The sequence below is a fragment of the Oncorhynchus mykiss genome, chromosome 6 (assembly GCF_013265735.2).
Source record: "Oncorhynchus mykiss isolate Arlee chromosome 6, USDA_OmykA_1.1, whole genome shotgun sequence".
NCBI classification, from domain to species: domain Eukaryota; kingdom Metazoa; phylum Chordata; class Actinopteri; order Salmoniformes; family Salmonidae; genus Oncorhynchus; species Oncorhynchus mykiss.
The window spans coordinates 31,971,169-31,985,146 of record NC_048570.1 but is presented as its reverse complement, the minus strand read 5'-3'; the positions used below and the strand labels follow the sequence as shown (position 1 = coordinate 31,985,146).

At 46.3% G+C, this 13,978-nt stretch overlaps 2 protein-coding genes across 4 annotated transcripts in view; one reads left to right on the top strand and one right to left on the bottom strand.

The window, feature by feature from the left end:
* Positions 1-457: 457 nt before the first annotated feature.
* Positions 458-11,315, top strand: LOC110525767 (neurofilament medium polypeptide). Of its 2 annotated transcripts, none has more exons than XM_036979904.1 (5): positions 458-1,277; positions 2,196-2,395; positions 2,509-2,633; positions 2,782-4,116; positions 11,296-11,315. In XM_036979904.1, exons 1-4 carry the CDS (start codon positions 491-493, stop codon positions 4,076-4,078), a joined length of 2,409 nt encoding a protein of 802 aa, XP_036835799.1. In that variant the 5' UTR covers positions 458-490; the 3' UTR covers positions 4,079-4,116; positions 11,296-11,315. The 2 variants fall into 2 exon arrangements, with proteins under 2 accessions (XP_036835799.1, XP_021461860.1); XM_021606185.2 differs by having other exon boundaries at positions 11,292-11,312.
* The window catches only part of LOC110525768 (THO complex subunit 5 homolog), a 20,643-nt gene continuing 15,405 nt past the window's right edge, over positions 8,741-13,978 (bottom strand). The window contains exons 9-21 of one of the 2 annotated variants that reach the window (XR_005052064.1): positions 13,787-13,864; positions 13,590-13,636; positions 12,538-12,637; positions 11,106-11,214; positions 10,924-11,025; positions 10,741-10,837; positions 10,529-10,640; positions 10,306-10,409; positions 9,984-10,071; positions 9,712-9,827; positions 9,385-9,575; positions 9,157-9,285; positions 8,741-9,070 (exon numbers count right to left, since the gene is read on the bottom strand). Coding sequence is in view for 1 of the 2 variants with exons in the window: in XM_021606186.2 (XP_021461861.2) it covers positions 9,222-9,285; positions 9,385-9,575; positions 9,712-9,827; positions 9,984-10,071; positions 10,306-10,409; positions 10,529-10,640; positions 10,741-10,837; positions 10,924-11,025; positions 11,106-11,214; positions 12,538-12,637; positions 13,590-13,636; positions 13,787-13,864 (1,208 nt within the window). In the remaining variant the exon portion in view is untranslated. Of the gene's footprint in view, positions 9,286-9,384; positions 9,576-9,711; positions 9,828-9,983; positions 10,072-10,305; positions 10,410-10,528; positions 10,641-10,740; positions 10,838-10,923; positions 11,026-11,105; positions 11,215-12,537; positions 12,638-13,589; positions 13,637-13,786; positions 13,865-13,978 lie in introns of both variants that reach the window. The other variant, XM_021606186.2, reaches the window with a different exon arrangement.

Here is a 13,978-nt window from a genome sequence, read left to right as displayed (position 1 = left end):
CCACTCCAACCCACCTGGGGGACACACCTGGCCCACTGACAGAACCACACACACTTCCACTGTCATGTATTCACAGCACTGACAAATAGAATGAAGAGCTGCACATAAAACTAGTCCAAACCCAATCATAGAATTTAAACCCAGCTTGTATTAGCTATGTACTTTTCTTTTGGTGATCATGGTATTGTGGGCATCATTTGTTTCAAAAAGTTGAAGCCTATAGGCTGTAACATCCCATTGTGGGCACTCAGAAATCAAGAGTCAATAATATCATACAATTGGACATTTGGGTGAAAATTCAAGAAGCCTATCATCCGCTGTATCATGGTGTTTCTGTGGTTAGTCTGTGTGATAAGGAAGGAGGGGTGATGACGATAGCGAAGATGATGTCTCTTTAAAGAGAGAGATTGTTCCTGCTGAGTTGTTTCTCCTCCCGCGGTATAAAAGCTCATCTCTCTTCACCCTGCCGCAGTCTGCATCCAGCTTAGAGATGAGCTACCCACTGGACTACCTCTACGGCCACGGATCCTATCGCAGGACACCACAGGGACACTCTGCCCGGCCCGCCGCTTCCCTCTCCTCCTCCGGCTACCACTCCCAGCCATGGACGACCTCCCAGCGCCACCGCCCGGCCTACAGCCAGGCAGCCTCTGCCGACAGCTTGGAAATCTTTAATGGCGACATGACTCGGAGGAACGAGAAGGAGATTCTGCAGACACTCAACGACCGGTTCGCCGGTTACATCGACAAGGTGCGGAACCTCGAGCTGATTAACTCGAATCTGGAGCAGGAAGCGGCTGCGCTGCGACAGAGCCAGACCGGGCGCGCTACCGTTGGAGAGCACTATCAGCGTGAGCTGGGGGACCTGAGGGTTATGGTCCAGCAGTTGACCGGGGAGAAGGCACGCACACTCTTGGAGCATGACCACCTTGAAGAGGACATCCAGCATGTGCGGACCAGGCTCGAGGACGAGGCACGCAGCCGGGAGGAGCTGGAAGCCGCAGCACGCGTCATGAACAAGTATGTGAATGAGTCTGGGCTTGCACGGCTGGAGCTGGACAAGAAGCTGTTCGCGCTGCAGGAAGAAGCCGCGTTCCTGAAGAAGAACCACGAGGATGAGGTGGCCGAGATGCTAGCACAGATCCAGGGTACACAGGTGAGGTTCGAGGCTCGAGACACGATCAAGGCGGACGTGACGAGCGCGCTGCGGGAGATCCGTGCTCAGCTGGATGGCCACGCGACCAAGAGCGCAATGCAGGCAGAGGGATGGTTCAAAGGTGAGAGGTGCAACTTTATATCAATCTACCTTAATACCCACCTGGCTTTACCTAGAGTGGTCGTGAGAAAGACAGTTTTATAGTCTTATAGGACTATAATGTGTGGCGGTGCGGTGACGCATCATTGCTCGCTGTCCATGGTGCTGAATTTGGGAGCGCTTTGGTTTTACAATCAAATAGGCTAGTGGTACATAGTGGTGCATCTAGGCTATTGTCAATCTCATTTGGGACATTGACGCCTCGTAAGATCACAATTGGATGCGAACTGCTTTAAACTCTCTAGGCTATATATTCAGCTAAACCTGGGTAAGCATCCTCCTATGAGTGCATACCAATTACTATAATGACACCTTGAGTGACAAGGGTACTTTCGAATCAAACGCCATAGTTATGAAATGATAGGCTATGATTGCATTTGGAAAAAGTATTGGATGTGAATAATGTGATGAAATAGTCCACTGGTTTATTTTATGGAGAGGACTAAGTGTTCTGTCTGGTGTAAACTCGTGTCTTCTACTATCTGTCCACCTGCAGTCCTGTTTGGAAAATATTATTACTGTTTATCATGCATTCCTGCCGCAGGCAACTATGAGTCAGCAGTATTAGGTCCCCAAAAACACAGATGCCTCATTCAAGACTCCTTGGAAGATTTTTTTGACAAGATTTTCATCAATATGTTGTTCAGTGTCATGTATCTGAGTCAGACCTCTGACAGACAGACGGGCACTGTCAAGGTCACTCCTTCTTGGAGAAGAGGATGTGTGTTCTCAATGACAGACCTTTACTAAAGCTCAATACAGAAAAGCATTCAGGCACCTGGCCAGTCCTAAGACAGGAGACTATTTTATCATTTTGGGTTATAGCCCCTGTCCCCATGACCTCTAACACCCTGCCTCTGACCCCCACCACCTTCTGAAGTGCGTATGGAACGGTTGGCGGATGCAGCTCACTCTAATACGGATGCAATCCGCGGTGCCCAAGAGGAGATAGCCGAGTATAGACGGCAGCTGCAGAGCCGCACCATCGAACTGGAGACCCTCAAAGGAACCAAGGAGTCTTTGGAGAGACAACGCATGGATAGTGAGGACAGACACCATGGGGATATCCACTCCCTACAGGTACACTCCTCTGCCTGACCATCTGTCTGGCTTTTCTCTTTCTCCTTCATTCTGACTCACATTGCTCACCAACGTGTGTGTGTGTGTATGTGTGTGTGTGTGTGTGTGTGTAGGAGACCATCCACCAGCTGGACGGTGAGCTGAAGAGTACTAAGTGGGAGATGGCCAGTCAGCTGAGAGAATATCAGGAGCTGCTGAATGTCAAGATGGCTCTGGATATAGAGATAGCTGCCTACAGGTGGGTCAGGGGTTAAGGGGGAGAGGTTAGGGGTGTTCAGACTGGCTCTGAACAACCTTGCTCTTGGAATATATATATCTTTTTTAACAGGAGACTGTATTGACACACCCAACTCAGACTGTACTTCCCATGTTCTTCCCCTAAACAGGAAGTTGCTGGAAGGGGAGGAGACTCGGTTCCTATCTGGGCCAAGCCTGTTCTCCTACTCCTCCGTTCACCTTAAGCTTAAGGGGGAGGAGCTCTCAGACACAGTCATACTGGAGGAACAGACGGATGAGACACAGGTCACTGAGGTGACAGAGGAAGGAGAGGAAGAGAAGGGCGAAGAGAATGAAGAGGAAGTAAAGGATGAGGAAGAGGATGAGACCAAAGCTGAGGTAGGAGAGGGGGAAGGATCTGAGGATAAGGGAGGAGAGGAGGAAGAGGGTGTTAAGGAGGAAGAGGAAGGATCTGAGGATAAGGGAGGAGAGGAGGAAGAGGGTGATAAGGAGGAAGGGGAAGGATCTGAGGATAAGGGAGGGGAGGAGGAAGAGGGTGATAAGGAGGAAGAGGAAGGATCTGAGGATAAGGGGGAAGAGGAGTCAGGTGAGGAGAAAGAGAAGTCTAAGTCACCTGAGGAGGCTGCTTCTCCATCTAAGTCTCCCACCAAAACCCCCCAGCCCAAATCTCCCGCCGTCAAATCCCCTGAATCCAAATCACCCCCAGCCAAATCTCCCCTCCCCAAATCACCCGCCAAGTCTCCTGCCCCCAAATCTCCCACGGAGAAATCTCCCCAGCTCAAATCTCTGGCTGTGAAATCACCATCTAAATCTCCCCCTAGCAAATCCCCAGAGTCTAAGTCCCCTCCTCCCAAGTCCCCCCTCCCCAAGTCTCCTGAACCCAAGTCCCCCATCCAGGAGAAGGCCAAGCCCCCTGCAGAAGACAAACCAGCCAAGGAGGAGAAGAAGGAGAAGGAACAACCCCAGCCTGTAAAAGAGGAGAAGAAACAGGAGCCAGAACCCAAGGAGAAAGAGAAGAGTGGGAGCCAGCCTAAAGAGAAGGCTGAGGAGAAGACAGACAAACCAGATCCCAAGAAGGAGAGCAAGCCAGAGGAGACCCCAACACCTGCCCCTCCTGCCGCCGCCTTGGCCAAGCCTGCAGAGGAGAAGCCCGCCCCCGCCAAGGAGAGCCCCACCCCTGCTAAGAAGGAAGATGAGAAACAGGCCCCATCCAAAACAGACGACAAACCTCAGGCAGAGTTGAAGCCTGCCCCCAAAGAATCACCAGAGAAAACAGAGAGCAAGAAAGAGAAGAAACCAGAGCCCAAAGAGGAGGTGAAGGAGGACAAGCAGGAGGCCTCTAAAGGGTCTGACAGTAAAGAGGTTAAGGATACGAAGGTGGAAGGGAAGGCAGAGAAGGACGAAAAGTCCTCCAGCACTGAGGTCAAAGAGAAAGCCATGAAGTGAATCACTAACGCGTTGTGTATGAGCCGAGAGAGAGAGACGCCAAAGAACTATCGGGGAGGGATGGGAGGGGGAAGGGAGGGAGGCTACTGAAGATCTGAGAAGCCTTTGTAAAGAGAGGCCAGAGCAGAGTAGGAGACTAACAGTAAACAAGCAAAGCAATAGTGTTTCTCTAGTTACTAATCCCTGGGTACTCAACCCTGATATGATGCTTCTTCTAAATGTATGACTGTAAAGAATGCAGAATGCTCTAAACTCTATCTGAATGTGTCTGACTTCCCAACAATAATAACAAGTGCATTAAAATAGCAACATCGCTCTGGCTGGGAGCACAGCACAGGGCCATGTACCTTCTGAAGCCTTCAAGGGCAGCGATGTCAACAAATGTCTATAAAAGATTGTGTCAGGTGAATATATTGTACTGTATGTGTATATTTATGACGATATAAATTAGTATATTATATTGACTATAAAAAGCAAAGAGACTATGAACCCGCTCATTGTGCACCTTAAACAGCTCCCTGTCTGATGGTTATGCTGAGTCACTGTGCTGTGGTTAGTATGCTAGGTCAGGGAGGAGAACTCTGAAGTCAGGGATGACTGTGCCATGTATAAACTGCTGAGAATATGCAATACAAACTGATGTAACTAATAAAATGTTCAAACTGAACAATTTCTGTGTATTATTATTATTATTATTATATGTTATTATTATACATTCTAATACTAAAATATACTCGTGTGAAATATACTGATTGCCTCAGTGATGGTTTCGACCTGACCTGGGCAAAGACGTCAATTAAACGTCTATTCCACATTGGTTCAATGTAATTTCATTGAAATGGTGTGGAAACATTGATTCAACCAGTGCGTGTCCAGTGAGAAAAAAAATGGCTTGTTAAAATAGATAATTTACTGGTATAGTACTGAGGTACTAGACGACAAATTATATCGCTTCCGTCTAGTTCCTCTCATGTACAATTGAAGTCGGAACTTAGGTTGGGGTCATTGAAACTCGTTTTTCAACCACTCCACAAATTTCTTGTTAACAAACACTAGTTTGGCAAGTTGGTTAGGACATCTACTTTAGGCATGAGTAATTTTTCCAACAATTGTTAACAGATTATTTCACTTATCACAATTCCAGTGGGTCAGAAGTTTACATACACTAAGTTGACTGTACCTTTAAACAGCTTGGAAAATTCCAGAGAATTATGTCATGGCTTTAGAAGCTTCTGATAGCCTAATTTACATAATTTGAGTCAATTGGAGGTGTACCTATTTCAAGACCTACCTTCAAACTCAGTGCCTCTGCTTGACATCATGGGAACATCAAAAGAAATCAGACCTCCACAAGTCTGGTTCATCCTTAGGAGCAATGTCCAAACAGCTGAAGGTACCACGATCATCTGTACAAACAATGGTACGCAAGTATAAACACCATGGGACCACGCAGCCGTCATACCGCTCAGGAAGGAGACATGCTCTGTCTCCTAGAGATTAACGTACTTTGGTGCGAAAAGTGCAAATCAATCCCAGAACAACAGCAAAGGACCTTGTGAAGATTCTGGAGGAAACAGGTACAAAAGTATCTTTATCCACAGTAAAACAAGTCCTATATCGACGTAACCTGAAAGGCCGGTTTGCAACTGCACATGGAGACAAAAATCGTGCTTTTTGGAGAAATGTCCCCTCGTCTGATGAAAACAAAAATAGAACTGTTTGGCCATACTGACCATCGTTATGTTTGGAGGAAAAAGGGGGAGGCTTGCAAGCTGAAGAACACCATCCCAACCGTGAAGCACGGGGGTGGCAGAATCATGTTGTGGGGGTGCCTTGCTGCAGGAGGGACTGGTGCACTTCACAAAATAGATGGCAGCAGGAGGCAAGAAAATTATGCGGATATATTGAAGCAACATCTCAAGACATCAGTCAGGAAGTTAGCTTGGTCACAAATGGGTCTTCCAAATGGACAATAACCCCAAGCATACTTCCAAAGTTGTGGCAAAATGGCTCAAGGACAACAAAATCATGGTATTGGAGTGGCCATCACAAAGCCATGTCCTCAAGCCTATAGAAAATTAGTGGGCAGAACTGAAAAATTGTGTGCGAGCAAGGAGGCCTACAAACCTGACTCAGTTACACCAGCTCTGTCAGGAGAAATGGGCTAAAATTCACCTAACTTATTGTGGGAAGCTTGTGGAAGGCTACCCAAAACATTTAACCCAAGGCTACCAAATACTAATTGAGTGTATGTAAACTTCTGACCCACTGGGAATGTGATGAAAGAAGTAAAAAGCTTAAATAAATAATTATCTTCCATTATTCTGACATTTCACATTCTTAAAATAAAGTGGTGATCCTAACTGACCTACGACAGGGAATTTTTTACGAGGATTAAATGTCAGGAATTGTGAAAACTGAGTTCATACGTATTTGGCTAAGGTGTATGTAAACCTCCGACTTCAACTGTACATGCCAGTATACACACTATGAAGAAAGGAACAGTTCTGAACGGAACACCAACTGAGGTGGTATGAAAAGAAGCACAGCGGAGGTGAGGAAGATGAGGTGTGAGGATCTCATTATGTGGGTGTGTGTGTGTGCGCTGTACTGCATTGCGGCTGAGGAGTGCACCTCCCCTCCCTGCTCTGACGTCACATAGCCTGGGCTCATATATAAATCAGGTGTTCTGGAGAACAGCGCTACCTGAACAGAGCGGCTCCCCCTCTGCTTTCTACGCCACAACATCCTGGAGTTAGAGAATACAGCTGCCCCCTGCACATCTCTCGCGATTATTCTTAGGTTAGGTCGCTCATCCTCATCGCACCCTCATTTTAACTCTTCTATACCTGCTCCACAAATCTAGCCTGCTGAAACGGTAAGCATGGATCAAAACAGTCCAAAAGCATAATTATCATAAATAATATGATAACGTACACCATCTAGATCGATCGATTCTGGAGTAACCTGCCAAGCCAGAGGAGATGCACCAGTTAATCTGAGACTCCATCCATGCATGTGCTGCTAAAGACAGAGCAGTGAGACCACATTATGAGAAGTGCTATAAACAGACATCACAACCTTTATTTCACAACAAAGGCTTCCATTAGACTTTAATGTCAGTTTTAGAGTCCTGTCTATGATGTCCTTGATGTGACAGTTGTCCACAATCATTGTGGAAACTACAGTGGAGTCAGTAGTTGTGATATTCTGTGGAGTTACAATGGAAACAATGTTTTCCATAGGGACTGGAGCGCATGTACAGTGCCTTCAGAAAGTATTCACACCTCTTGACTCTTTCCACATGTTGTGTTACGGCCTTAATTTAAAATGGTAATCCATTATGATTTGTCGGCAGGGTAGTCTAGTGGTTAGAGCGTTGGACTAGTAACCGGAAGGTTGCAAGTTCAAATCCCCGAGCTGACAAGGTCGTTCTGCCCCTGAACAGACAGTTAACCCACTGTTCCTAGCCCGTCATTGAAAATAAGAATTTGTTCTTAACTGATTTGCCCGGTTAAATTAAGATAAAATAAATTTAAATTTAAAAAAAATCACTGGCCTATACACAATACCCCATAATGAATTATGTTTAAATATATATATATATTTTTTACACATTTCATAAAAAATTAAAACACTGACATGTCTTGAGTCAATGAGTATTCAAGGCCTTTGTTATGGCATGCCTAAATAAGTTCAGGAGTAAAGATGTGCTTAACAAGTAACAATAAATTGATGTCTTCACTATTATTCTACAATGTAGTAAATGGTAGAATTAAAGAAAAACCCTGGAATGAGTAGGTGTCAAATTGTGACTGGTACTGTACATTTAATCCATCTCGAATTAAGGCTGTAACACAAAATGTGGAATATTTCAAGGGGTATGAATACTTTCTGAAGGAAGTTCTGTTGACATCGAAATGCTGCATCTCCCCGAATTGTGACTGTATAGCACCAGAAATGTTACATTTCTCCTTGAATTCTTTCCTCATGATCATTAGGTTTCTCCTTGGGGTTGTAATGGCAAAATGTCATCTCTTTATGTCTGATGGACGACTGTATTAACAGGAGAACCTGCAGCAAAAAACATCCTCAGAATGATCACCATGGCATAAGGAGCCCCCCAGAAACATCCTCAGAATGATCACCATTTCATAAGGAGCCCCCCAAAAAACATCCTCAGAATGATCACCATGGCATAAGGAGCACCCCAAAAAACACAGTGGCTACATCCTAACAATGGAATGCATGTCCTGCAGGGGAGAGGGCTACTGGGGTTCTGTGATGCTGCACCAATGTCTGTTTAAATCCAGAGCAGTGATGCAGTCCACCAGTAGTCCTGTTATCAGCTCTTACTACACGAACTACAGGACAGGGAATGCATTTTTAGGTGTGTGTGTGTGTGTGTGTGATAATGTATTCTCTGTATTTCCAGAACCAGTGGGGATGAGTCAGCTTAGAGAAGTGCTGAGCCAAGATAATAAAAGCCATAAAATAATGTGATCGAAGGCAGAGAAAATGAAAAAAAGGAGGGGGAGAGGGAAGGCAGGGAGAGATGATGAAATATTCAATAGCTAAAAGAAGAAAGGAGAGGTAATTCATGATAAAATACAGCTGAACATAAATCATAGCAGCGAAGAATAACACAAAAATACCAAGAACTTGCTGATTCAAACAAAATCACTAGCTTTTTATTGTCCAACCAACACACAGAATGTGTGAAACTAAAACAGACAAAACTACGGTGTATTAAAAAACAGGGGGACATGAAGGCAGGGACGAGGCAGAAGGTCAAGTTCAGCGGTGACTGAAGAAGCCCTGAGGTGGGCTATGAAATCAGCTGTAAGATATAAAAGAGGTGAAGGGATAGGGGTTAAGGGGGAGGTCAGGGGTGACTGAAGAAGCCCTGAGGTGGGCTATGAAATCAGCTGTAAGATATAAGAGGTGAAGGGATAGGGGTTAAGGGGGAGGTCAGGGGTGACTGAAGAAGCCCTGAGGTGGGCTATGAAATCAGCTGTAAGATATAAGAGGTGAAGGGATAGGGGTTAAGGGGGAGGTCAGGGGTGACTGAAGAAGCCCTGAGGTGGGCTATGAAATCAGCTGTAAGATATAAGAGGTGAAGGGATAGGGGTTAAGGGGGAGGTCAGCGGTGACTGAAGAAGCCCTGGGGGTGGTTGTACTTGAACGGCTTCAGACGGTTCGGACCCCTGAAACACAACCAGAGAGAAACACGCCGTTAGAATTACTGCGAAAGGAGTGTAGGAGTGTGTACGCGCGCGCGTGTGTGTGTGTATGTATGTACGTACCTTACGGTGCGTAGACACATCTTCTCTCTGAGAAACTCCCGTGGTCCCTCCACGCTGTCGTCCTGTCCATCGGTCTCCAGGTATACGTCCAGACAGACACAGAGACGAGCCACCTGATTGGTCAGCAGCTGGTGCCCTGGGCGGGGCCCCTGGAGCTCTGACTTAAACACATTCACCTCACTCTCCATGGCCTGGGGGAGGGGATACACATGTCAGTCACAGCCGGTGTGCATGACTAACCAGTGACATCAAAGGACATAACAGAATATAGAGATCCTCCCCTGGGTTAGGGTCTCATATTCAGTATGTGTGTATATATACACTCACTCTCAGGTTGTCATCTGTACGTCCGCTGCATTCGCCCTTCCAGCTGAGTGAAAGAGCAAACAGAGGAGAGACTTCTGGATAACGGGGGTTCAACACCACTGCAGCCTGAAGACGAGCTGAGGGGGGGAGATAAATAGTTTATGGTTCCAGACTTTTCTTATGGTCTTTTCTTATCTTATGGTCCAAACAAATAAAACAGAGAGGCCTCCATTTCGTCAGGAATGTCTTCATATATTAAGAAGTGAATCGTCTGTTTGGGCCCTGATCTTTACCTGTTCCTCTCTCCACCACAGCCATGAAGAACAGGTCCGTTTCCCGAGCCAGACCTGCATCTGACACATGCTGCGTGAACGACAGATTCTAGAGAGCAATAGAACACACAAAGAAAAGTAAGCTACCAGTATACGTTTTCCTTAATTAAACCGCCTTGATTTACACAGTGCTTTTTATAGCGACACCATCTACACCGCAGCGCCAATGAGAGTCAGAAGTTAGTGAGCGCGAGGTTGAGTTGTAGTCAAGATTGTGCGCTTCCTGTGTACTCCTCGATTGCGTAGCGAGATGAAACAAAACGGGAGGTTGTGCGTGTCTTACTGTGTACTCCTGATGTGACATGGTTGTCCAGCGAGCCAGGCGGGAGAGAACCTTAGCAGGGAACAGGTGCTGGCACTCCGTGGACACTGGAACTATACTGTGCTCTGAAAACAGACAAACAATACCAACAGCATGCAGGAGACAGGTTATTTTGTCTGTGTGTGTAGCCGGAGATGAGAAATGTGAGTAGAACTGTTTATGGTCAGGCCAGACGTGTGTGTACCTAGTGAGGAGAACTGTTTGTGCAGGGCCAGGCGTGACTGGACTCGTCCTCTCAGCAGCTTCATGGTGCTCTCCATGTGACTGGCACTAAGAGAACTGCCTGCACGCAAACCCTGAAAAACACACACACACATACATAGCAGGGTTAGACACACACACAGAAAGCACAGGAGACATTTTACTATACACAATGGCAGGGCCACCCACACACACCTCTGGGGCATCACTTGGGAACTGCAGTCCTCCTAGACTCTGCACCCACAGGTAGGGATGACCCAACTCTGCCACATAGTCTCCAAACGAACTAATCCTGCAAGAAAACAATATGTGTATTGATACTGAAGCAATTGTTCATGGTGTGTATACAGGGGTCTGGCATTAGGAAGGCATCCATACCCCACTTTATCAAACTGGTAACGGTTAGCGGGGTTGGGTGTCTCGCGGCCCTGGTCATTGGCATACAGGCAGTTGAGCAGCGTGTCAGAATTTAACAGCTCCCTGAGAGAGAGAGAACACAATTGTTACAGCACAGGTCACACACTCCCAAGCTCCAACAAACACGGGTCACTGAGACGTACCCTGCGCTGATGGCTCCAGTGAGGTCTGTGGCGGTGGAGACTTTGGCCTTGACAGTCATGATGTTCAGGTTCATCAGGTAGTAGTTGAACAGATGCAGCACACTGCCGTCTGGGGGGGAGGGGAGAGGAGAGAGACAGAGACAGAGACAGAGAGAGAGAGAGAGAGAGAGAGAGAGAGAGAGAGAGAGAGAGAGAGAGAGAGAGACAGAGACAGACACAGAGAGCGCGAGAGAGAGAGACACAGAGAGGAGGTTCACTGGGTGTGTCTGTGAGCATGATGCCATCTACTTATATATACAGTGGGACAAAAAAGTATTTTTTTCTTTGAGAGTTGAAAGTCCGTGTTGCCCAGCAACATTCTTTTCCACCATAATTGGCAAATAAATTAAAAATCCCACAATGTGATTTTCTGGATTTTTTTTCTCATTTTGTCTGTCATAGTTGAAGTGTACCTACGATGAAAATTACAGGCCTCTCATATTTTTAAGTGGGAGAACTTGCACAATTGGTGGCTGACTAAATACTTTTTTGCCCCACTGTATATATGTATATTCTATTCGACAAACAGGGAGTTGGGACGCGTATCTATCTATGTACTGTGGACGGTAAAATTGCCTCTCTGACAAAAGGTTCCACCTGCAACAGTCATCTCAGTGTGAATTGACACTTAATTATATAGTACAATGTATAGTATGATGTCATGGGGTCACTGCCCCACTCTGCCACGTAGTGCTACTGTGTAGGTAGCTGTATAGGACAGGTTGAGCCAAGGAGAAGAGAGGGACTGTTTAAACCCTGCTGACAGGGGGAGAAGACGAGGGGCAGAAGAAAGGAAATGGGGATGAGAAGAGGGAGGGGGAGATGGAGAAGGAGGTTCAGCATTGCAGGCGTAACTTCATCCATCCACTGATAGGCAAGCGGGTGCGGACAATGCGTGTAGGTGGAGCTGGCAGCAGTGTAGGGCTGCAGCAGTCACACCTTATTCTAGACATTTTCATCAGCCTCTTCTTGCTCTCTCTGTTGTCCTCTAAACCAGGGGCAGTTTTTGGCTGTTTGCTGCATTAAAAGCAGTGTGTGCGTGTGTGTGTGTGTCAGTCTCTCAGGGTGTCATTGGGTTCTGTCTGACTGCAGAGGCAGGAGAGGAGAGGTGACATTGTGTAACCTCTGTAGTGATGTCATTGCCCAAGAACAGTTTCTTCACTGTCATCTATGCACCGAACCATCATCGAAATAGGACAAATACAAGAACCCACCTATTTATCATCATCATCATATACACTCTCCACAGAATCCTCATCAGCACGATTAATATCAGTTCCTAACAGTCCTATCATATATCGCTGAATGATCCTCTCTCCTCTACTGTCCCAGGGAGACTGAGAAGCAGCGACAGGGTCCTGCTGCCTGTCACACAGGAACAGTGTGTGTGTACCTTTGCATTTGAGGTCCAGGCAAAGAGAGAGAGGGTGTCTCTTCAGCATCTCACGTCTCTTATCATCCAGCTGACCACCTGTAGTAGGTCGCCTCCTCTTCTACAGACAGACAAAGGGGGGAGTATTACCATTAGTATTTTATCATGCCATCATGTTCTACTGCTCATTTTAAGCTGGGTGGTTCGAGCCCTGAATGCTGATTGGTTGACAGCTGTGGTATATCAGACCGTACATGACAGGAATGACCCCAGATCTTTTTTTACTGCTCTAATTATGTTGGTAACCAGTTTATAATAGCAATAAGGCACCTCAGGGGTTTGTGGTATATGGCCAATATAAGAACAGCCCTTAACCGTGGTATATTGCCATATACCACAACCCCTCGTGCCTTATTGCTTAATTAATCAGATGTACGGATATCTGGCCCTGGTCTAAAGCAGTGCACTATATAGGGAGTAGGGTGCTCTTTGGGACACAATCTATAATCCTAACTGATCTATCATTGCAGTCGGCTAAAGGAGGACAGAGTTAACCTGGGCTTGCCCTTCACCTCAGAATTATTTCACAGAGAAAGAATAGATGAAGGGAGGGAGGGTCAGCTGAGGTGTAGTGACAGAGCAGCAGTAATGTGACCAAGCAAATCACAGACAGTTGTCTTCAGCAAAAAGATGAATAAATAAATTATTTAAAAAACTTGGCTGTATGTGTTGGAGTGTGTAAGGTGTGTGTGAAGGAGTGTGTGTGTGAGGAGTATGACACACGTGTGAGAGTGAAGAGTATGACTGCCAACTGTGGGTGGGCTTGGGTTACAGTGACCCATCTTATCCATGCTTCCCAGAACCCATCACATGGCACCTGTCAGGAAGCGATCAATAGACCTCCTTTCCCTGTCTGCTATAACATTGTGTGTGTGTGTGTCAGCAGAGGTTGTTGGAACAATGTGCGCAGAGGAGAGGTGAACTCGTTGACACTGACGTGTGTGTGCGCGTGTCTGTGTGTGTACAGAATGGTATTAGAAGGGCCTCTAGTGGCAGTATGGTGTTGGACAGACCGTCTTCTCCTGCTCCTCCTCTGCATCAGAGTCACCAGAATCATCATCTAGAGAGGAGAGAAATCAGAACACACACACACATTTCAATACCAACACAATTAATTAATTCACCACTGCCCAGTCAAAAAATAATCACTGCCCTGTCGAGCACACACACACACGTCATTAACAGGCATGCAGGCATGCTGCAGTGTTACCCTGGGAGTCCTCTGGAGGTTTAGACAGAGCTTTGGCCTCGTCCACATCTCCACTGATGGACACACTCAGGCTCTTATCTGAAACACACACAAATAGAAACATGAAAACCACATGTCCCAAGACTTGTCCCTCCACAAAATTGATCATTTGACAAAGGGAAAAAAATGACAAAAATCGTGTTCACAAGAAAG

Bases quoted from the DNA above. Each gene is read 5' to 3' on its own strand.
- LOC110525767 (XM_036979904.1), top strand. From the start codon at position 491: ATGAGCTACCCACTGGACTACCTCTACGGCCACGGATCCTATCGCAGG. The intron at 1,278-2,195 runs GTGAGAGGTGCA...CACCTTCTGAAG, and splicing joins GGCAGAGGGATGGTTCAAAG to TGCGTATGGAACGGTTGGCG. The intron at 2,634-2,781 runs GTGGGTCAGGGG...TCCCCTAAACAG, and splicing joins ATAGAGATAGCTGCCTACAG to GAAGTTGCTGGAAGGGGAGG.